General features: G+C 35.0%; 1 protein-coding gene across 3 annotated transcripts in view; it reads left to right on the top strand.

Annotated features, from left to right (window-relative positions):
* The window catches only part of COP1 (COP1 E3 ubiquitin ligase), a 246,533-nt gene that overhangs the window by 67,671 nt on the left and 156,530 nt on the right, over window positions 1–22,332 (top strand). For all 3 annotated transcript variants that reach the window (XM_059412849.1, XM_059412850.1, XM_059412851.1), the window contains exon 9: window positions 13,522–13,579. In XM_059412849.1, the coding sequence (XP_059268832.1) occupies window positions 13,522–13,579 (58 nt within the window). The remainder of the gene's footprint in view (window positions 1–13,521; window positions 13,580–22,332) is intronic.

Here is a 22,332-nt window from a genome sequence, read left to right on the forward strand (position 1 = left end):
CTCTTAGGAAATGACCCTTAAGATTAAGATGTGAAATTAAACATGTTATGTTATACTATCAATATTTTATTTTTCTTTATTTTTAATAAATAGTATGTAGTTCCAGTCATAGTAACTTTGTTCCCCCATAATTATTAACTTGATTATTTAAATGTAAGACAGTTTTGCTTTTTGTTATTGCAGTTATTCTGTAATGAGGACCTCTTTATATGTCTGGTCATTGAATTCCTTAAGTACATTCTAATTTAATGATTAGATTACGTATTTAAATGAGAAGAAAAACAAAAGACGTAACTGTTTTCTCTAACTCTACTCTCCCTAGGATTCTATCTTCTGTATACCATGATTAGTTCTAATTTTCATATAGTATGTATTCTCTTCCTGCTGTTTAGACCCTCACATGGAATCTAGCAATGGCTTTTTAACTATCCTCTTGCAGTGTATTGCCAGAAATCTGATCATGTTTCTTTCCTGCTTAAAAACCTTCAGTGGCTTTCCACTGCATGTAAGTTGGTTTAGATTCAGCTCTTTTGCATGGCCTTCCGTATCTTTTTATGTGCTTTGGAATTAAATTTAACTCCTGAAACAGGATGTTAAAATACCTTTACTTATACCTTGTCCCTTTTGCCTGGAGATTTCTGGATTCATCTCTTACATAGTTCTCCCTTCCCAAAGTGGCCCTCCCCTCCCCCCATTGCCCAAGAATCCAACCAAGGGTAAATTCTTCTCTGTTCTTTTTTGATAGACCATTTCCCTAAAGACTGAAGGGGAGAAACGAAGGAGGCGATAGAATTAAACACTTAAAACAAAATGTATTTATTTTGTTCACTGTAATTCTGTGACTTTAGTTTTTCTTAACTCCTTAATTTTTATATGAGCATTTATACAGATTAGGATTTAAATTTGCTTTTTTTTTTTAAAGATCTTATTTATTTATTTGACAGAGATCACAAGTAGGCAAAGAGGCAGTCGGAGAGAGAAGGGGAAGCAGGCTCCCCGCTGAGTAGAGAACCCGAGGTGGAGCTCGATCCCAGGACCCGCGGGATCACTGAGCCACTCAGGCACCCCTAAAATATATTTTTGATTAGAAGTATATATAACCTTGAATTTTATTTAATTTTTATTATTTTGTTAGCTTTTGACTGAAGCGTGACCTTTAGTATACTTAATAATTAAACTTATGCAATCTTTAAAAAACAACAGAACAAAAGCTGTTAGCCAGGCTTCATTAGAGTGTGGTTGAGGGGGAGGGAGTTGGTGTGTGATTTTTTTCTTCATAAAATCAGTTGAATTTTTTTTTTTTTAACACTTTGAAACCTTCATCCATTACAGATTTCTCTTATCAGAATTAATTTAAGATTGCTGTTTTCAGGGCTTTTTTCATTCTGCTTTAGATTATGAGGGAGGAAGTCTCCACAATTCATAGTGAGCTGCAGTTTGTACTTTGGTGTTGCATAACTATATGTGTCAAATTATGAGTTAGAGAATAGTAGGCAAGCAGGTCTTTTTTACTTTTTGCCAAATGGGATTGGTCCTTTTATCTGGTAGTATCAGCATATCTATCTTAATATACTCTTTCAGAGGATTATTAATATATGATATAAATATATTATTAATATGCACAGAGGAGGTTGCCTGGGTGGCTCAGTGGGTTAAGCCGCTGCCTTCAGCTCGGGTCATGATCTCAGGGTCCTGGGATCGAGTCTCGCATCAGGCTCTCTGCTCAGCGGGGAGCCTGCTTCCTCCTCTCTCTCTCTCTGCCTGCCTCTCTGCCTACTTGTGATCTCTTTCTATCAAATAAATAAATAAAATCTTTTAAAAAAAATATGCACAGAGGATATTAATTTTTAACTTTAACTCAAAGTATTAAAATGAAACATTTGTTCAGATTTCTTATTGATAAAGATAGAGATGATTTTTAGGTTAAAACATTCTTGGACCAAAAAATCTAATATCTAAAATTTAGATTTTAAATCTTTCTTAAAGCCATGATCAGTAATTATGCCTGTAAATTTTTAAATGCTTCTCATTCATGTGTTTTCTGTCTTAGAAATGATTGTGTTAAAATTCTTTGTCTTTAAGCAAGTATTTCAGAGTCATCAATTTTTAGTCTCTCGCTTTTGTGTTTTCAGAACTTTAAATAACTTAGTTTGGAGATAACGTATTAGTTTAAACTTCTCTATCTTCTTAAGGTAGATATGCTTTAATGTGATCCAGATAGTTACTGGAATTAAATTTGCAGAATAACTTTTGTCTTCCTATGATAAAATAATAAATACAGTGGAAATACAGTAAATAAAATTTTCTGACTTAGACTCTCCAATCCTTAAAATCCTTTTACCCATAAGAGAATTCTTTTTTTTTTTTTTTAAAGATTTTATTTATTTATTTGTTAGAGCACACACACGCACAAGCAGGAGGAGCAGTAGGCAGAGCGAAGCAGGGTCCCCACTGAGCACGGAGCCTGGTGTGGGACTAGATCCCAGGACCATGGGATCGTGACCTGAGCTGAAGGCAGATGTTTAACTGACTGAGCCACCCAGGCATTTCCCATAAGAAACTTTATGTTAATCATGAATTTAATTAATTTTTTTGAAAGACATATTTAATAAGTTTAAAATTTGAATTGTTAAGGTTGTCTGTCGTGTAGAAGAGGGAGGTTTATAAATAAAAAGGAGGTAAGACTTTATGGAATACACTTTTGCTTTTATTTAACTACTTTTAACAGATGTTTTTGAGACTTACCTTTAATTTGTGTTTCTATTGACAAAGGAGGCGATAGAATTAAACACTTAAAACAAAATGTAGTCATAATAGGAAGGAAAAGCAAAGGGTCATTTTATCAATGTTAAAATTATCTATTATTAAGAATATATACATAGCATTGTGAGTTAATACTTTGTGAATTTGTGTATTTTATAATTTGAGTAAACTAATGAAATTCAAGGAATTTGGTATTTCATAAAGGGTGTGGACTAGATTATGAAATTCTTCTTTAGCTCAACTGTGTCAGTGAACGATTATGTTTACTTATGCAATTATATTTATCTACAGTCATAAAAAGAAAAAAACTGTGTGGTGGTGGGTGGTGGTTTTGGATGGCCCTGAAATCAGGACCTCAACCAAAACCAAGAGTCAAATGCTTAACTGACTGTGCCACTCAGGTGCTCCCCCCGCCCCATTCTTAATTCTTGTATATTATGTCTTTGGCTGGATTATGACCCGGTGTTAATGGATCTTTCTTCAGATATTAATGCTTAAGTTCTTGGTACTTTTGGCATTTATTATTAGTTCAGTTGCTTTATTTTACTTGGGGAGAAAACTTTTTTAAAAATACAGGAGTCGAAATTTTCTTTCTTTCTTTCTTTTTTTTTAAAGATTTTATTTATTTATTTGACAGAGAGACAGCGAGAGAGGGAACACAAGCAGGGGGAGTGGGAGAGGAGAAGCAGGTTTCCGGTAGAGCAGGGAGCCTGATGCAGGGCTTGATCCCAGAATCTTGGACTCATGACCTGAGCTGAAGGCAGAGGCTTGACTGAGCCACCCAGGTGCCCCAGGAATTGAAAAATTTTAATTAAAAGATTTTATTTATTTATTTAGAAAGCTGACCAGTGTGGGGAGGGGCAGAGGGAAAGGTAGAGGGAGAGAATCTTAAGGAGACTCTGTTCTGAGCGTAGAGCTCAACACAAGGCTTGGTCCCATGACCCAGACCCTTAATCAACTGAGCCACCTAGGCACCCCAGGAATTGAAATGTTTTTGTGGTCAAGTCTAACTCTAATCCTTACAGGTATGTCTGTAGTTATCTGTTTTAAACAAATCTTCCTACATAAACCTAAAGAGGTTTTATTTAGTCTATATTTCCTTTATTCAAGAGGGAAATTGTAACAATACAGGAAATTCTCCACACACAGGCTGACACTTTATTCGTATCTCCAAAATTAGGTGGATCTTTTTTCTTTTTTTAAAGATTTTATTTATTTATGTGACAGAGAGAAAGAGAGAGAGACATCACAAGTAGGCAGAGAGGCAGGCAGGGGTGGGGGAAGCAGACTCCTTGCTGAGCAGAGAGCCAGATGCGGGGCTCGATCCCAGGATATCATGCCCTGAGCTACCCAGGCGCCCCAGACTAGGTGAATCTTAACAAATCTCTGCTATACTTGCATCAAGGACTTTTGAATATAAATGATGTGTTGCTGTGTTTTAGTGATGTTTATATATGGTGTGGGAGCCATAGTAAAACCAGTAGTTGATTGTTTAATTGTTGGGAGTACTGAGGAGTTACTTGCCTCACCTAGGTGCTGTATTGTGCAAAGGAGTTGAAATTAAAGTCATAGGAGATGGAGGACATTGAAAATCTTACAGAATTTTCAACTTGAGCTAAAACAAAAAGAAACAAAATGCAGAAAAACGTCCTTGTCAATTAATATAGCAGTACTCTTCATTCACCTGCAGTTTCTTTCTTTCTTTCTTTCTTTCTTTCTTTCTTTCTTTCTTTTTTTAAAGATTTTATTCATTTATTTTTCTGGGAGAGAGAGAGACATCTAGCTCATAAGCAGGGGAGTGGCAGAGGGAGAAGCAGTCTCCCTACTGAGTAAGAAGCCTGATGTGGGGCTCAATCCCAGGACTCTGGGATCATGACCCAAGCCAAACGCAGGTGCTTAACAGACTGAGCCACCTAGGTGTCCCACATCTGCAATTTCTCATTAAATTGATAGGTAGTAGAGAATTAGCAAGTTATGAAAATCTTTTCTGAAACTTTGCAGTTTCTTTATTTAGAATGTCTGAAGAGTGGGTGCCTGGGTGGCACAGTAGGTTAAGCCTCCGCCTTCTGCTCAGGTCATGATGTCAGCAGAGGGCCTGTTTATACCCTCTCTCTCTGGCTGCCTCTCTGCCTACTTCTGATCTCTTGTCTGTCAAATAAATAAATAAAATCTTAGAAAAAAAAAAAAACAATGTCTGAAGAGTTTATTCTTCAGTCACTCAGCCAGCTTTGGAGAGCATATAAGACATGTTTAACAGTCCCTTCTTATAGGGACTGGATATACAGTTGTGAATATGATAGCCCCTAGAATCCTACTCTCATGATTACATAGCTTTAGGATGTAAAATATGTTATGCTGGCAAATGAATTTTTCTGCTTAGAATATGTGAATAAGACTTTGATTCCCAAAATTAAAATAATCAAAAGGCTTTTAACTCTGAAGTTGTGGTATTTATATTTGATTTGTAGGCATTTCAGGATTTTTTTAAAAGCACTTTTGAGTTCTTGTTATAAAGTATAATTTGTCATCACTTAATGGTGATAACAGTGTATTTCAGTTCTGAAATCTAAGGTGTGAATAGGCCAAATTCCAGTGTGTATAAGTTTTAACTAAGACTCTTGTTTGTTATGAAGATTTTTGAACCCTAACTCCAAATTTCATCATTCGTTTTGTGTGGTGGATCCCAGAGATTTAAATGCAAGTTTGGGGGAATCATACTTTAAAAATATGTAAACATTGGTTTAGTAGGTAGTGAATATGTCTGTATTACTGAGATGTGTCTAAGTAAACCTTTAAATCAGATACAAGTTTTTTCATTAAAGAAAGCTCCAATATTTAATACTAATGTTTTATATCTTTAGCTTATTTCACCTTTTGGAGAGGATAAAATAAAGATTTCTGTTTACTCTCAACTATGTGAAGTTATGTATTTTTCTCTAATGTCGTAGAAACACCTGAAAACAAAACAAAACAAAATACCTGAAATCAAATTTCTGGACTTGAGAGAGTCAGGGAAGTTAAAATAAAGCTTTGGATGGGAAGCTGAGTATTGATTAATATATACCAACCATTTCTTGTTGATTTTATTGATAGACTGTGATTAGATCCTCTTTTTGTCTTGTCAGATTAGTCATATAGGAAACTTTTCACCTCTTTGATTATTTTAGGTATACCTTGATTGTGGGAGGTCTGGGATGGGGGAGGTCTGGGATGGGGGAGGTTACCAGAATACCTGGTAACCCTGTTTTAGTTATAAGGGTAACTGAATAAAGCATAAAATTTTAAGTGCTGGTACCATTTTTTGTTTCTGCTGTTTATGGTCTTTCACCTATGCAAGTTCTAGCATATTTTCCCTGTTCTTCAGCCCCTCTACCTTTGAATCTTAAGTTTTTGGAATGCTTTTTCCTCCTTTCTTTGCCTTAAAAGCCTTTTCTAAGGTTATTTCAGATAACTGGGCTTTTGTAACACTAACATTTGTGTTTTCTGTATCATTTGATAATTAAAAATATCTCCTGTGTGAATTATTATTATTATTATTTTTTTTTAAAGATTTTTATTTATTTATTTGACAGAGAGAAATCACAAGTAGATGGAGAGGCAGGCAGAGAGAGAGAGAGGGAAGCAGGCTCTCCGCTGAGCAGAGAGCCCGATGCGGGACTTGACCTGAGCCGAAGGCAGCGGCTTAACCCACTGAGCCACCCAGGCGCCCTCCTGTGTGAATTATAACTAAATTTTGAACTGTTTCCCCTTACTAGTAAGTGGTAGTAGAATATAAAGTGGTTAAACATTGCACTTAGCCTAACAAACTGCGACTTTCACTAGTTTGGGAGGCGGATCAGTCTCATCAGTCTTATTCTTTAGAGCTTAATCTTTTTTTTTTTTTTTTTTTAAATTCTACCAAGGAGAATTCCAGAGGCAGCAAGCAATAGATTTAGACCTATTCTGTTTTTCAGACATTTTTCGTCATACTTGCTTTTTATATCTGCCAGCAGTAAGTAAACTGTTGTTATAAAGAAAACTTTAAAATAGGTTGCCCTTTTGCTTTTCTTTTTCAACTTTAGGAATAATTATGGAGTTATGGACATTTTAAAAGGCAGTATAAATATTAGGTTCATATAGTACCCATATGCACTGTGTTACTATAATCCTTCCTAGCCATGTATAATTTAAAAAGGACAATTAATAAGGGTATTGGGGAGCATTTTTCTGGAGTTCTGAAATACTGTAGTAACATCTGATTTTTTAAAAACAAACTGAATTTCTTCTTTTTCCTAGAGGCCATAGATATGTAATCTGGAACCCAGTAATTTTACTACTGAAGTTGCATTTCTCGCGTAAATCCAAGCTGTAAGATACATAGGTTCCTATCACATTTTTTGAAACCTTTGGAGTCAGAAGTGTTTGAGTATTTAGTGTTCTCTCTGTCTCCCACCCACTGCTCCATAATTATTATATGTTACTGATGGAAGAATAAGAGACCGTTCCACATAATCAGGCACATTAATATTTTAGCATTGAGGGGCACCTGGGTGGCTCAGTGGGTTAGGCCGCTGCCTTCGGCTCAGGTCATGATCTCAGGGTCCCGGGATCGAGTCCTGCATCAGGCTCTCTGCTCAGCAGGGAGCCTGCTTTCCCTCTCTCTCTCTCTGCCTGCCTCTCCGTCTACTTGTGATCTCTCTCTCTGTCAAATAAATAAATAAATCTTAAAAAAAAATTTAAAAAAATTTAGCATTGAAACATGAATGTTCATAGTGAAATGATAACAGATCTGTCAGGGCAAGTTTTACTTTCAAATAAGTCACAAAAGTATGTGATTTTTAGAGTTTTAGGTTTTAGGAATTGAAGTTTTATGTAATCTTTTTGAGCCCAATATTTTTAAAAGCCGAACTATGTATTGCTAAAAAGGCCTTTGGTGTCAGCAGTGTTTATTTTCACAAAGTTTGTTGTAAAATATCATGATGAAGTTCTTTCAAATACGAAGATGAGTAATAGTACTGTCTCTTTGTAAAGAGTCTGAGAGTGTATTAGAAAAGATTTCCTGGGGGCGCCTGGGTGGCTCAGTGGGTTAAGCCGCTGCCTTCAGCTCAGGTCATGATCTCAGGGTCCTGGGATCGAGTCCTGCATCGGGCTCTCTGCTTAGCAGGGAGCCTGCTTCTTCCTCTCTCTCTCTGCCTGCCTCTCTGCCTACTTGTGATCCCTCTCTCTGTCGGATAAATAAATTAAAAAAAAAAAAAAAGAAAAGATTTCCTGGTAATTTTCAATTAGATTTTGCATCAAAATCAAGAAGTTATTACTGTCTTAGAGAACTGTATTTATTTATAAAAGTTGTAACTATCATAGTGATATCTGTGTATGAGGTATGGTTTTGAAATTTACATGTGCTATCTCATATAACCCTCAGAAAGATGCTGTGCAGTATGGTTTTTTTATCCTCTTCATTGTACATATGAGGGACTTTTATTCTAGAGATGAAGCAGTTTGCCCAGTATCACACAATTAGTGGCATAACACAGTATTATAATGGAGGCATCCTTACTTTGGAACTCATTAAGCCTTGGGAAGTGAAAGAGTTTTGGAAGTCATCATAGAGTTGAAAATGAAACATTGAAAAGAAGAGAGAAACTTTTGGTTCAAAAATGGGAGGGCAGTGATATTTGAGAAGAGAAAATGAATGTCATTTTGGCAGTCTTCCTTAAAAATTCTGGAATTACACGGCCTGGGTTCAAATTTCAATTCTACAACTTATCAGCATTTTGATCTTAGGCAAGTTTATTAAGTTTTGTATACCTCCGTTTTCTCATTTGAAAAATAAGGATAATACTTGTCTTCACTGATTAAATATGATAATACATATTTTTTTTAAGAAATGAGAATAATGCCTGGCACATAGTAAGTACTCCATAGATGTTAGCTGCTGCTGCTGTTAGTAGACAGATGAATCACATTGATACTGGACAATTTGTTTGAATAGTTGTATCAAATGTTAAAGGGTTTGGTAAAGTCAGAAAGGAAAAACAAACAAGAAGACTGATTACTAGTGTCTCTTGAGGTGTCTGTGGAAGTGGGGCCCACAAGAATTTTGGCTGTTCAGTAAATGAAATTTACCATTAATTTGGAGTGTGATACTTCAGTTCTTATATAAAAGAAATGATGTGATCACTCTGCTGTAGCAGAGAAAAACTTTTGTTAAATAACAGAAAACATTATGAGAAGAACAAGTGATTTGGTTCTTATATGTTTATAATATTATGGAGTACTGCCGTGGTAGAAAGGAAATAAAATAGTAACATCGTTTTAAGAAATTAAAACCATATTTGATTTTAATTAATTATTAAAATTTATAATCAAATTATTTTCAGGTTAACATGTTGCTTAGCATGCATTGTTTTGCATAACTGATTTAATAATTATATGTATAATACTGTAAGGGAACAGGTTTTGGCTCTAGCTCCATATAGTTTATTAAATGTAGAGGCTTATTCTTCTCTATCCTAAGTTTTATAATGAAAGAACAAATGAATGACAATGGTTAGTCTGATCTCATGTGTGTGCCTAGCGTTTTTTTGTCCATTCAATTTCCTTATTTATTTTAAACCCTCATTAATTTTTTTAATGTTCAGCCTTAAATGGTTTTTTAAAAGATTTTGTTTATTTATTTGAAAAAGAGAGAGAGAAAGCACAAGGTGGAGGGAGGTGAAGGGAGAGGGAAAAGCAGACTCCCTGCTGAGCACGGAGCCTGATGCTGGGCTCCATGGGATCAGGACCTGAGCCAAAGTTTCGCATTAAGCTCAGGGTTAACCGACTGAGCCAACCAGGTGCCCCTAATGTTCAGCCTTAAACAATCTTAATATACTATAGTTTGCTCACAGAATAAAAAATTCTCTATAATTTAATTAGCTAATGTATCTGTCGGTAATTTAAATGTGAACCATCTTTTTCAAATAAAAGCCCAATCAAAAGGTAGTCATCTACTATTTTTTACCAAGAATGAACCACTGTTTTCTCTAGACTACCTGTTCATTATGGATATAGCTTATATGTGAAATTGACTTACTAGTCTGCCCTTTAATTATGATAGACTTTGCTTTTGGAAGCAAATGTTTGAGTGAGAGTAGTTGCGTGACATTTATTTGCACAGCTGTGAATTTCCCTTGTGATTTGGGTTAATGCTGCATAGTTTTCATTTATGTTTTTAGCTAAGCTTCTCATTTTCCCAGTGAAAACATTGGGATTTCTTTTTTTTGTCAGCTCATTTTCCCTGTCTTGATTTAAGTGTATCATTCCTAAATCAGCTTTAGTCACTACCCTGAAATTTTTTTCTTGACCTTGCCATTTTTTGTTTTCATTAAAATTTTGTAATGACATTTTTTTAAATAACTGTTTCTCTTTGATGATATTTATTTTAAATAATTTCTTTCATATTCATAGGTTGCTATTCTTTCACTTTTCTCCTAACATTATGTCTGTGAGTTGGGGTGAATAAATCCAGGGTTTCCCCCTCTTCAGTTAGAGAACATCATGTGCCCAAGGAATACAGATAGAGTATGGTGGTTCTGGAGCCTAACTGCATGGGTTTGAATCCTAACTCAGCTCTTTGCTAACTTTGTTGCCTTGGGCTAAATACATAATCTCTTTATGCCTGATTTGAGAAATGGGAATGATAATAGTATCTACCTTAGAGTTAAGAGGGCAGTGCCTAGTACATAATAGAGCTTCTGCCATTGTCGCCATTACCATCTGATGACTGTGGCTGACTTAAGAGTTAAGAAGTGGTATAATACCATAATCAAGAGGACCTAGATTGTCAGCGCTTTTTATATTTTCTTCTACTTACATTATTTTGTACACACACACACACACACACACCCACACATTTTATAGAGAAGAATTAAAGAAGTTTTTTCAGATTTCTTCTTCTTCTTCTTTTTTTTTTTTTTTTAAAGATTTTATTTATTTGACAGAGAGAGAGAGATCACAAGTAGGCAGAGAGGCAGGCAGAGAGAGGGGGGAAGAAGGCTCGAAGCTGAGCAGAGAGCCCGATGCTGGTCTCCATCCCAGGACCCTGGGATCATGACCTGAGCGGAAGGCAGAGGCTTTAACCCACTGAGCCACCCAGGCGCCCCTAGATTTCTTTTGTTGTAGTCCTTGTATGCATCAATAAATTTTTCTTAGTGAGTAAGATTCTGATAGAACATAAATTTCAAACTCTGTAGTCACTATTAACAAAATACTATTTAAAACCTGTAATTTCAACATCTTTTATAAATTGATGGGTGTTTAAAAAAATATGTATTTGACATGTAGTATAATCTCACTATAGACACTGATGTATCAATATCATTATTCAGGTTTGCAGTCAAATCTGAATAGTAATGCCATAAAAAATAATATCTAGAAATGCTCTGTTCTCCTGACCTCTAAATACACAGCTACACAATTTTATTAATGTTTATAAAAATGCTAGGGGATTACATTTCATTAGTAAAAAGAACAGAGAGATTTTGGTTTTTTAAACGATTATGTGTTTATGTATTTGAGAGAAAGGGGCGGAGGGAGTGGGAGAGGGAGAAGCAGACTTCCTTCCCAGCAAGGAGCCTGATGCCTGAGCCCCTGCTTGATCTGGGGCTTGATTGCAGGACCCTGGGCTTATGACCGGAGCTGAAGGCAGACACCTGACTGAGCCACACAGGCACCCTGAACAGAGATGTTGAATGCATGTTTTTTCATTTTTAGCCCTGTTAGTCCCTAGATGAAGTACACTAAAAGTAGCACACAATCTAGTCTTGCCAGTGCATGACTCTGCAAGGGCAGTGATCACTGGTTATATTTCATCAAAAACAGCCTGTTATAAGATTCTTTAATTTGTAGTGTAAGTGCTTTGAAGTTTCTTTCTAATATAATTGAGCCTTACTGTAGGAACAGTTACACAAAGAATTAGGATCTTTTAATATTTGTTGCATTTTGGGGTGCCTGGGTGGCTCAGTTGTTGAGCATCTGCCTTTGGCTCAGGTCATTATCCCAGGGTCCTGGGATCGAGCCCTGCATTGGGCTCCTTGCTCTGTGGAAAGTCTGCTTCTCCCTCTCCCACTCCCCCTGCTTGTGTTCCCTCTTTCACTATGTGTCTCTGTCAAATAAATAAATAAACAAACAAATAAATAAAATCTTAAAACAAAAGAGTGTTGCATTTTTCTTTAAGACTATTGTGAGAACAGTTCCATCTGATTTATTGTACTTTTAAAAATGTGAGGTTGTATGTTTTTGACTAATTTTATATTAATATATTAATATTTAATTAATATAAATGATATTAATTTATATTATATTATGTAAAGTTTATTGAATGTTTACCATCCTTTTTGGAGTTCCACTAGGAACATACTTATTTAAATTTTACACTTCTCTGAAGTCTCTTCCTTATTTAATAGATGGAAAAACTGAGGCCAAATAAGATTAATCACTTGCCCAGAGTCATTTAGTTGCTCAGGGGTAAAATTCAGACCCACTCTGTGTACCCTTAAGAAAGCCTCTCATGTTATAACTTTTGAGGTTATTTGATTACTAAAGTAAAGAATGATTTTGTGTATAGACAACTGTCTTAATCAATACCTTCACTTGTCTAAATTTCATTAGGGTAGACAATATAAATAGTTTTTTATAGTGGTAGCATGAAAGGAGAATTAAAAAAAGTAAATAACATGGTTAATCATGGTTGATACCTGTTTTGCCGTTTTCAGGTGTTAATGGTCTTCACAGGCTTACTTATTTAAAGATGAGAAGAATATAGAAGTGGTGAAGATAGAAATAATAGGAAGAAAAAGATAGTTTCAGAGATTTTTCTAGGCTTAGGTAGAAAAATGCACAGAAGTTACAACCAAATAAAAAGAAGCAATGCAGAAAGCAGATTATTATTATTATTTTTTAAGATTTTATTTATTTATTTGACAGAGATCACAAGTAGGCAGAGGGGCAGGCAAAGAGAGGAGGAAGCAGGCTCCATGCTGAGCAGAGAGCCCGATGTGAGGCTCGATCCCAGCATCCTGGGATCATGACCTGAGTTGAAGGCAGAGGCTTTAACCCACTGAGCCACCCAGGTGCCCCGCAGATTATGTTTTTGATCAGGGCGAGAAAACTAGTATATAGGTTTTGGTTCATGAAGGAAAAAAAAAATTATTGGTATTTTACCATTTATTCCATTCCTTTGATAATTTTCCTTCATGTGAGATTATTATCATAACATTTTGGACCTGGAGATAATCTAGAGATACAGTAGAGATAGTCCCCACTCATCTCACTTTGAAGATGAGGAAATGGAGTGCTTAGAAAGTAAGTGTCTGAGGACATACAGCCCTTAAGTGGTGTAGCAGGATCTCTTCTTAACTGAACTTTGATTGCTTGCTTGTGCTCTTTTCCTAATAACTCTTAAGTCCTTTCCTTAAATAGTGTTCATATCTGAAAATGAAATTAGAGCAGATACATTTCTGTAACACTTGTTTTGTGATTATTCCCTATTGATACTCTTTCATGGTATGTTTGTTTAAGGTGGTGGGGTAAAGGGTTTGTAAATTGCTTAAATATTGGCTGATTTTTTTGTTTATGGGTTATACATTTATTTGATATCTAATTATTGGCAATAAATATTCTTTTTGCTTAGAAATTAGAAATACTGGACTTAGATATAGTATATTTTTTAGGTTTACCTTTTCTGTTGCTGGAGTAATGTAAACACTGATGTCATATTTTTCTCTCTTCATTTTGCAGTAGTATTATTGATTCCACAGAATACAGCCAGCCTCCTGGTTTCAGTGGCAGTTCTCAGGTAAATGATATATTTAGCAGTGTATTTTCATGGTACAATGAATATAATCACTTGAGTTTAAACATTGTAGGTTAGTTTACTGGAATGTGACAAACATAACTGATTTGAGTGCTGTGGCATTGATTAGACTTAGATTTTTCTGATGCATAAACAACTCTTTATGTGCTCATCAATAATGAATCAAAAAAATTTTATTTTAAAAAAATAAACATCAGACCTTATGAGGAAGGAAATACAGTAAGATCAGATTATATATAACCATACATTGTTTTTCTCAGGGATCTTTATAGTGTATTGATGAAATACTCATTATGTTGAAATGTTAAGCTTTTCTGTGGGAAGTTAACTACAGATTTGAGAAAATAGACTTCAGCTTCACCTGTTTCTAATTAATTGATTGTATTGACACTTTCTCCGTCTTTAACTTGGGGATGCTGATATTTGTCAAATTTAATTTTGAGACTGGACTTTTTTGTTTGTTTGTTTTGCTTTTTACGTTGAAATAATTTCAGACTTAGAGAAAAGTAACCAAAATGGTAAAAGGAATTTCTTTATATCCTTTATCTAGATTGTCCAGAAGTTAACATTTGATCACATTTGCTTGTTCATTCTCTTTCTTTTGCTTATGTACATACAAATTTTCTTCTTTGGATTGTTTGAATTAGGTACAGACATAATGGTTCTTTACCTCTAAATATTTTAATGTGTGTTTTCTTTAAAACAAGACAAGGTAGGAGCATGCCTAACATAGTTTAGAAGCTTATAGTGGCTGGGGTTAAGTAATCAAGGTGGAGAAAAGTAGAAACGAGGTAAAACTTAACAGAGGCCACTTGGTGCGTGATTTTCTTAGGCCATTATGAAGATGGTGTTGTGTGTTTTTTTGAGTGAAGTCAGTTAAACTTGGTTGAATCAGTACTTGTCTCACTTAATATATATATACATATATATTTATTTAAAAGATTTATCCATTTATTTTTTTTTAAAGATTTTATTTATTTATTTGTAAGAGACAGAGGGAGAGAGAGCAAGCGGGCACAGGCAGACAAAGAGGCAGGCAGAGGCAGAGGGAGAAGCAGGCTCCCTGCCGAGCAAGGAGCCCGATGCAGGACTCGATCCCAGGACCCTGGGATCATGACCTGAGCCGAAGGCAACTGCTTAACCAACTGAGCCACCCAGGCATCCCAAGATTTATCCATTTATTATAGAAAGCAGGGGTGGGGAGGAGAGAATGCACAAGCAGAAGGGGCAGAGGGAAAGGGAGAGAATCTCAGGCAGATCCACACTGAGTGTGGAGCTGATGTGGGGCTCAGTCACGCAATCTTGAGATCATAACCCCAACCAAAACCAAGAATGGACACTTACCTGACTGAGCCACATAGGTACCCTTAAGCTGGGAAAATACTAAGATAGTACGTTTAGGGGGACAAATAAACAAGGAGCTCATATAAAATATTTCAATATTTAATTGAAATTGACTTATGTAGTAGATTAAAATAATTTAGACAATTCTTATGCATACTATTAGAAAGTCTTGATGAAATATATAATTTTCAAGGAAAATTAAAAATGTTTAGATTAAAGCAATTATAGAACAATTTGGATATATCAGTTGCCATAACTATTAATTTAATGTGATTCCATAAAAAAACTCAGTATGTTTTAAGAGTGCAGGGAGTGTGACCAACTGGCTTTAAAGTTTATTAGTAGGATGAATGATTCAGAGGTGTAGTAATCACAAGGGCATTTACCCAATAAATTATTAAAATGTATTCTAAGACTGCTATAACAAAAGGAGCACTATAAAATTTAAAATTGAACTGAAAGTTATTGAAGAATGTATTAGCCTGTGGTAAAGGTGGTTATGCAGATCAGTAGGGAAAGTGGGGATTAAGTAAATGGTATTGTGATAGCCAGGAAACCATTTGTGGAAAAACCACTTACTGTGAGAGTCTAAATCAGCTAAATAATCATATAAATAATGATAGGCCTGTAAAATTAAGAAAGAAGCTTGTATCTTACATAAACAGAATTTTAACAATGAACAACATTTCAAAAGACTAGGAAAGGTATTTTAAGTACGACAGATAATTGATTTCATTGCTTCAAAATAATGAAAACTTTTTATATCCATTTCATCTTTTTTTTTTTTAAGGTTTTATTTATTTATTTGACAGAGAGAAAGAGACAGCTAGAGAGGGGATATAAGCAGGGGTTATGGGAAGCAGGCTTCCCGCTGAACAGGGAGCCCAGTTTGGGCCTTGATGCCAGGACTCAGGGATCATGACCTGAGCCGAAGGCAGACACTTAACGACTGAGCCACCCAGGCACCCCTCATGTAGTCCTTTTGATGAAAGATCCAAGGATAAAAAAATGAAAAGAAAAGAAAATTGTTTAAAAAAAAAAAAAGAAAGAAAGAAAATTCAAGTGGCCAGGTCACATATAAAATAATACCTTCCCAAATAATAAAAAGCAAGGTATGAAGTAGTAATAAGGTTCCAAAGGAGTCACTTAATAGATATGGCTCAGGAATTTTCAAAATTGGAAATACCCTTTGCTGTGTGTGGTTGTGCATGATGAGTCTGGGAGAGGGAAAGGGAAAGGAAGAGAGTTGGTAGTCTTCCAGGAAGAGCATTTGGCAGTGGGCAGTGTATGCATAAGAGAAAAGCTAAAAATGTGAGGTGATCATTATATGGACAGAAATTTATTATAAGAAATGATTCAAGGTATTGTTTAAAGATTATATGCCACATGCACCCCAGTGTTTATAGCAGCAGTGTCCACAATAGCCAAACTAAGGAAAGAGCCTAGATGTTCGTCAACAGATGAATGAATAAAGAAGTTGTATATATATATACAATGGAATATTATGCAGCCATCAACAAACCCATGAAATCTTGCCATTTGCAACGACGTGGATAGAACTAGAGGGTATTATGATAAGCGAAATAAGTCAATCAAAGAAAGACAATTATCGTATGATCTCACTGATATGAGGAATTTGAGAAGCAAGACAGAGGATCATAGGGGAAGAGAGGGAAAAAATGAAACAAGAAGAAACCAGAGAGGGAGACAAACCATAAGAGACTCCTAATCTTAGGAAACAAACTGAGGGTTGCTGGAGGGGAGTGGTGTGGGAGGAATAGGTTGGCTGGGTGATGAATGTGGGGGAGGGTATGTGCTATGGTGAGTGCTGTGAATTGTGTAACACTGATGAATCACATAACTGAAGCCCTGAAACAAATAATACATTGTATGTTAATAAAAAGAAATAAAGAATATATTCCAGTATTATTTATGCAGGTAAAAATTCTGGGAAAATACTCCTAATCATGATAGAATATGTAGAGAAACTATGGCACAGCTATAGGATTTTATTACTCTTAAAGAAATGTTTTTAAAAATTTTTATTTATTTATTTATTTGATAGGGAGGGAGTGCACAAACAGGGGGAATGGCAGGCAGAGGGCGAAAGAGAGAAGCAGGCCCGCTGACCAAGGACCCTGACTCGGGGCTTGATCCCAGGATCTTGGAGTCATGACCTGAGCTGAAGTCAGATGCATAACCAACTTAGCCACCCAGGCACCCCTCTTAAATAAAATGTTTATAGTTGAATTGGAAAAAATATGTTAATAATATAATGTAAGTGAAGCCAGAAATGAGTACTTTATACTTCTGGATTTTTATAAGTACCTCTTTTTTTTTTTTTTTAAGATTTTATTTATTTATTTGACAGAGAGAAATCCCAAGTAGTCAGAGAGGCAGGCAGAGAGAGAGAGAGGGAAGCAGGCTCCCTGTTGAGCAGAGACCCCGATGTGGGACTCGATCCCAGGACCCTGAGATCATGACCTGAGCCGAAGGCAGCGGCTTAACCCACTGAGCCACCCAGGCGCCCTATAAGTACCTCTTGATTTTGCTTTGGAATTATTATATATCCTTAGTATAATTAGCAAAATCAGGAAAATAACATTAAAATTACCTGAGATAACATTTAAATTTCAACAGTTTTGACATTAATACCATTAATAAATACTCCTTTTTAGCAAAAAAGAAAAACTTTCTTTTTTCAGTATTAATCCACAGTCACTTGTTGCACTTAATTGTCATGCTTCTCTAATGTTAAATCTCTTATTGTTCCTTAGTCTTACATTAAACTGATATTTTTGAAGAGTGTGAGTTATTTATTTTGTAGAATATCCTTCACTTGGAGTTTGTCAGATGTTCTCTTAGGACTTGATTCAGATTATCCATTTTAACCAGAAATACTACAGAGGTGATGTTGCACCCCTCTTTGTTAGTTTCTCATATCTGGGTGCATAAGACACCTCTTTGCTCAGTATTGATGATGTTAACTCTGATCACTTTATTAAGGTGGTACCTGTCAGATTTCTCTGCTGTAAAATTACCATTTTGTCTCATCTGTGCTATTAATAAATCTTACTTGAAATAGTTATTGATATGGTTATTGCCCAAATGGTAATTATGATAATTTTTATTCTTTTTTTCACATTTATTAATTAGCATTTCTACTGTAAGAAAGACCTTTCCCTCCTCTTTGTTTATATCCTTATGGATTTATGGATTCCTGATTCATTCTGTTAATTATTTTTAACTTAAATTGTCCCATATTTGGCTGGTTGTAACTCTTTGAAGTAGATTTCCACATTATTTTGACATGTTCCTATCATTTTTTAAGTACCTTTTTGGATTCTTAGACTATAAGATGTTCCAGCATCACCTTGCCTAGTCCTGTAATTAGCGATGGATCTATGAAACCCCATTTTCTTTTCTATGTTATTTAAAACATTTTCTTTTCTATGTTATTTAAAAACCAAGATCTGGGTTTTAAGTGTGCTCATTGGTCCTCGAGTGTCAGTGCTTATAGGCCTTCTCAGTGGACAGAGAGCCTAGGAGACATATATATGTGTATATATAATATATGTTATCTCTACAGATATATATGCATTAATTACATATTAATCACCTCAAGTGTTTGATTAATGAAAGGATTCGCAGAAGTCAAGTAGTTTATCCTTCTGGAACAGTTTGATTAAAGGCAGTGGATACCATGCAGGAAGAGGATACTCATTGAAAGGGGTCTTGTGATTTCAGGTCCAGGCTTCTTTGTCCTTCTACACTGGGTCACATTGGAACATCTTTCTCTCCAGGTTTAGAGCTACTACTGACTTGTATTTCAAGTACCTCAGTAATAAGAATCCAAAGTTGGCTTGTGGTTGGGATCTCCTAAATTAATCACATAGGCGGTACATTCTACTTACACGACCAGCCTGTAGAGCTCCACTGAAACCATGTACATATCATAAATTCATTTATTATCACTAAACAGACTAATCAGTTTTGCTCCAAAGCAACTCACTTTTGGTTATAGAATATAATTCTTCTTTCTTTAGTGAATACATTCCATAATATAGACAAGAGTCTAGAGATAACCATGTGGGCAATCCAGACAAGCTGAGATGAACCCATACTGCTCAGTATATAATACATAATATTTATACCATCATATATTTCATATATGTGTAAAACATACATATATATTAAAAAGTCTATATTTTGGTATCTCTCCTTTAATGGATGAATGGACAGAGAAGATGTGTATATATATACAGTGGTACATTATTCAGCCCAAAAACAAAAACAAAAACAAAAACCTAGCATTTACTACAACATGGATAGATTTAAAAGTTAAGTGAAATAAGTCAGACATTTGGTAAATGTGGCCATTTTTTATTTAGAAGTAATCTAGATCAACACAAGTGATAACTATTTCCTTTTGATTTTTAGTCATATTTATATCCTACCTATTCATCTGGACCTTATTCTGAATATGTTCATTCTGATGATTGGCTTTGTAGATTATCTGTAACCAGTTCATATTCTCAGACATCTTCCCCTTTGTAATTAGTGTATTTGTGTTCATTTGTATTAATGTTATTTGTAAATTTCTACTTATTATGGCAATGAGCTAAGCAATGCATTTTTACAAAGAATTGTGAAACAATCTAATTTTGCATGGATGAAAAAAATAAATTCAAGAAAAGCTAACAGTAAATAGCAAAATTAATTGTGGGTGCCTGGGTGGCTTAGTTGGTTAAGTGACTGCCTTCAGTTCAAGCCATGATCCTGGAGTCCTGGGATTGAATCCCACATCGGGCTCCCAGCTCCATGGGGAGGCAGCTGCTTCCTCTGACCTTTTTCCCTCTCATGCTCTCTCTCGTTCTCTCTCTCAAATAAATAAAGAAAATCTTGAAAAAAAAAAAAGTAAAATAATTGTGAAAAAAACCTGGTTTTGCTATAAAACCTGGAAGGCAACGTGTTTTTGTTTTTTTAAAAGATTTTATTTATTTATTTGACAGAGAGAGAGAGAGAGAGAGAGAGATCACAAGTAGGCAGAGAGTCAGGCAGAGGGGCGGGGGAAGCAGTCTCCTTGCTGAGCAGAGAGCCCAATGCGGGGCTCGATCCCAGGACCCTGAGATCATGACCCGAGCCAAAGGCAGAGGCTTTAACCCACTGAGCTACCCAGGTGCCCCGGCAACAGTGTTTTTGAATGCTTCTTTATTATATTCTTGATTTTGTTTTTGTAATCATTCTCATGTTTCAGACTAAAATCTTTTCTGTGTTTCCATTGAGCAGATCACTTTTTTTAAAAAAATCCATATTCTTGGGCATGCCTGGGTGGCTTAGTTTATTAAGCATCTGCTTTGGGCTCAGGTCATGATCCTGGGGTCCTGGGATAGAGTCCCATATTGGGCTCCTTTCTTGGCAGGGAACCTGCTTCTTCCTCTGCCTGCTGCTCCCCCGGCTTGTGTGCTCTCTCTCTCTCTGGCTGACAAAAATAAAATCTTAAAAAAAAAATTCAGATTTTTCCTCTCAGAATTTATAAAAATTATATTGGTACATAAAAAAATGAATATATTTCATGAATATGTAAATAGAAGCACAGTTACAATAAAAGAAAATCTATGAACTGAGCTCTTAATGTTAATTACTAGAACTGTTAAAATTACCCCTGTGCTTCCAGCAAATTATGTCACCTTGCTTCATGTCCAGTACTAATTACTTTTTCTGACATTTCTGTTTTTCAGTATGTTGATTTTTTTTAATTTTTTATTTTTTATAAACATATATTTTTATCCCCAGGGGTACAGGTCTGTGAATCACCAAGTAGTATGTTGATTTTTTAAAATGGATTTACCGTACATTTTTCAAATAGATTTACTATACATATATGTATCCTTACATTATTTGGTTTGGCTATATGTAGACTTTGTAAAAATGATTAAATATGTAGTTTTTTGAGATCTGCTTTTTCAAAGATTAGTTCCTAATGTCTAGGGGTATAGTTGCTTGATCTTCCATTTTGTTAATGTACCACAATTTATTAGTTGTCCAGTCTGTATACATTTGATGCTTTTGTAGAGTTTTTGTTTTTGCTGTCAAGGGCATCTTTGTTCATATCTCCTGATGTATAGGTACAAGAATTTCCCTAGATTTTGTACCTAGGAAAGGAAGTGAGGGTGACAGGGTAGACACATCAGTATTTTCTATATTTTGCGATAATATCAAATTGTTTTCAGAGTCTTTTTACTAATATAAAGCCCCTACCACAGAAGTATAGGAGTTCGTTTCTCCATATCCTTGTCAGTAATTAGTACTATTGAACCTGTAAATGGTTGCCACTTTTGTGGATAAGAAAAGAAATTAGTTGTTGGTTTTAATTCTTATTTTTCTGACACTCTAAAGTCAACATGTTATATTTACTGGTCTTTATTTTTCGTGAAACAGCATTTCATATCTTTTTCCATTTTTTAAATATTGGATTTACTTATAAAAGCTTTAATATATGTTCAAGGTAGTAATAACTTGTTTCTTAGGTGTCGTGCATATGGTGAATATCTTCTTAGAGTTTGTATCTTCTTGTCTCTAATGACAGATTTTGATGAACAGAAGTTCTAAATTTGAGTTACTGAATTTGTAACTTTTATAATTAGTGCCCTTTGGGTTTCATTTAAGAAATTCTGCCCTTTTGAGATTATAAACATATTCCATGATATAACACATGGCCAATTTGGAAATGTTCTATGTATGCTTAGGAGGAATATATGTTTCTAATTGGATAAAGTGTTTTGTATGTATTCATTAAATTAAGCTTTTAAATTAGGTCATACCATTTTCTTAGTTGAGTTGATGAGGTTAATCTGCTATGTTGTTGGGTTGGTCAATTTCTTTAGGAATTTTTACTTTATATATTTTTGATCCTGTGCTGTTATGTGTGTAATGGGTATACAATGATTAAGTTGCAAGTTTTGCATTTTCGGGAGCTATTTCCATTTCCATTAATGCTTTTCTTCTTTTTTTTTTCTCATTTGATTAAATTTGCCTAGTATATTATTTTTCATGTTATTACTTCCAGATTTTTAGTGTCTTTATATTTTCACTGTTGGCAGATAGCATACAGTTGTGTTTTAAAATTCCCATCACTAATTTAATTAGTATTTATATTTATTACTCTTTAATGCTTGCTGTTTGTCTCACTTTTTGTGTTTTTCTCTTACATTTTTTACCCCCTTCTCCCACCATTTTACTGTTTTCTGTTACTATGTTTTCAGTAGTTATCTTTGAAATTGATCCAAACTTAACACCTAAACAATCTAAACTTATTATCATCTTTTAAAGAAATTTAATTTTTTAGTTGATATACAATGCTGTATTAGATTTAGATATGCAATATAACG

The sequence above is a fragment of the Mustela nigripes genome, chromosome 10 (assembly GCF_022355385.1).
Source record: "Mustela nigripes isolate SB6536 chromosome 10, MUSNIG.SB6536, whole genome shotgun sequence".
In the NCBI taxonomy this organism is placed as follows: Eukaryota; Metazoa; Chordata; class Mammalia; order Carnivora; family Mustelidae; genus Mustela; species Mustela nigripes.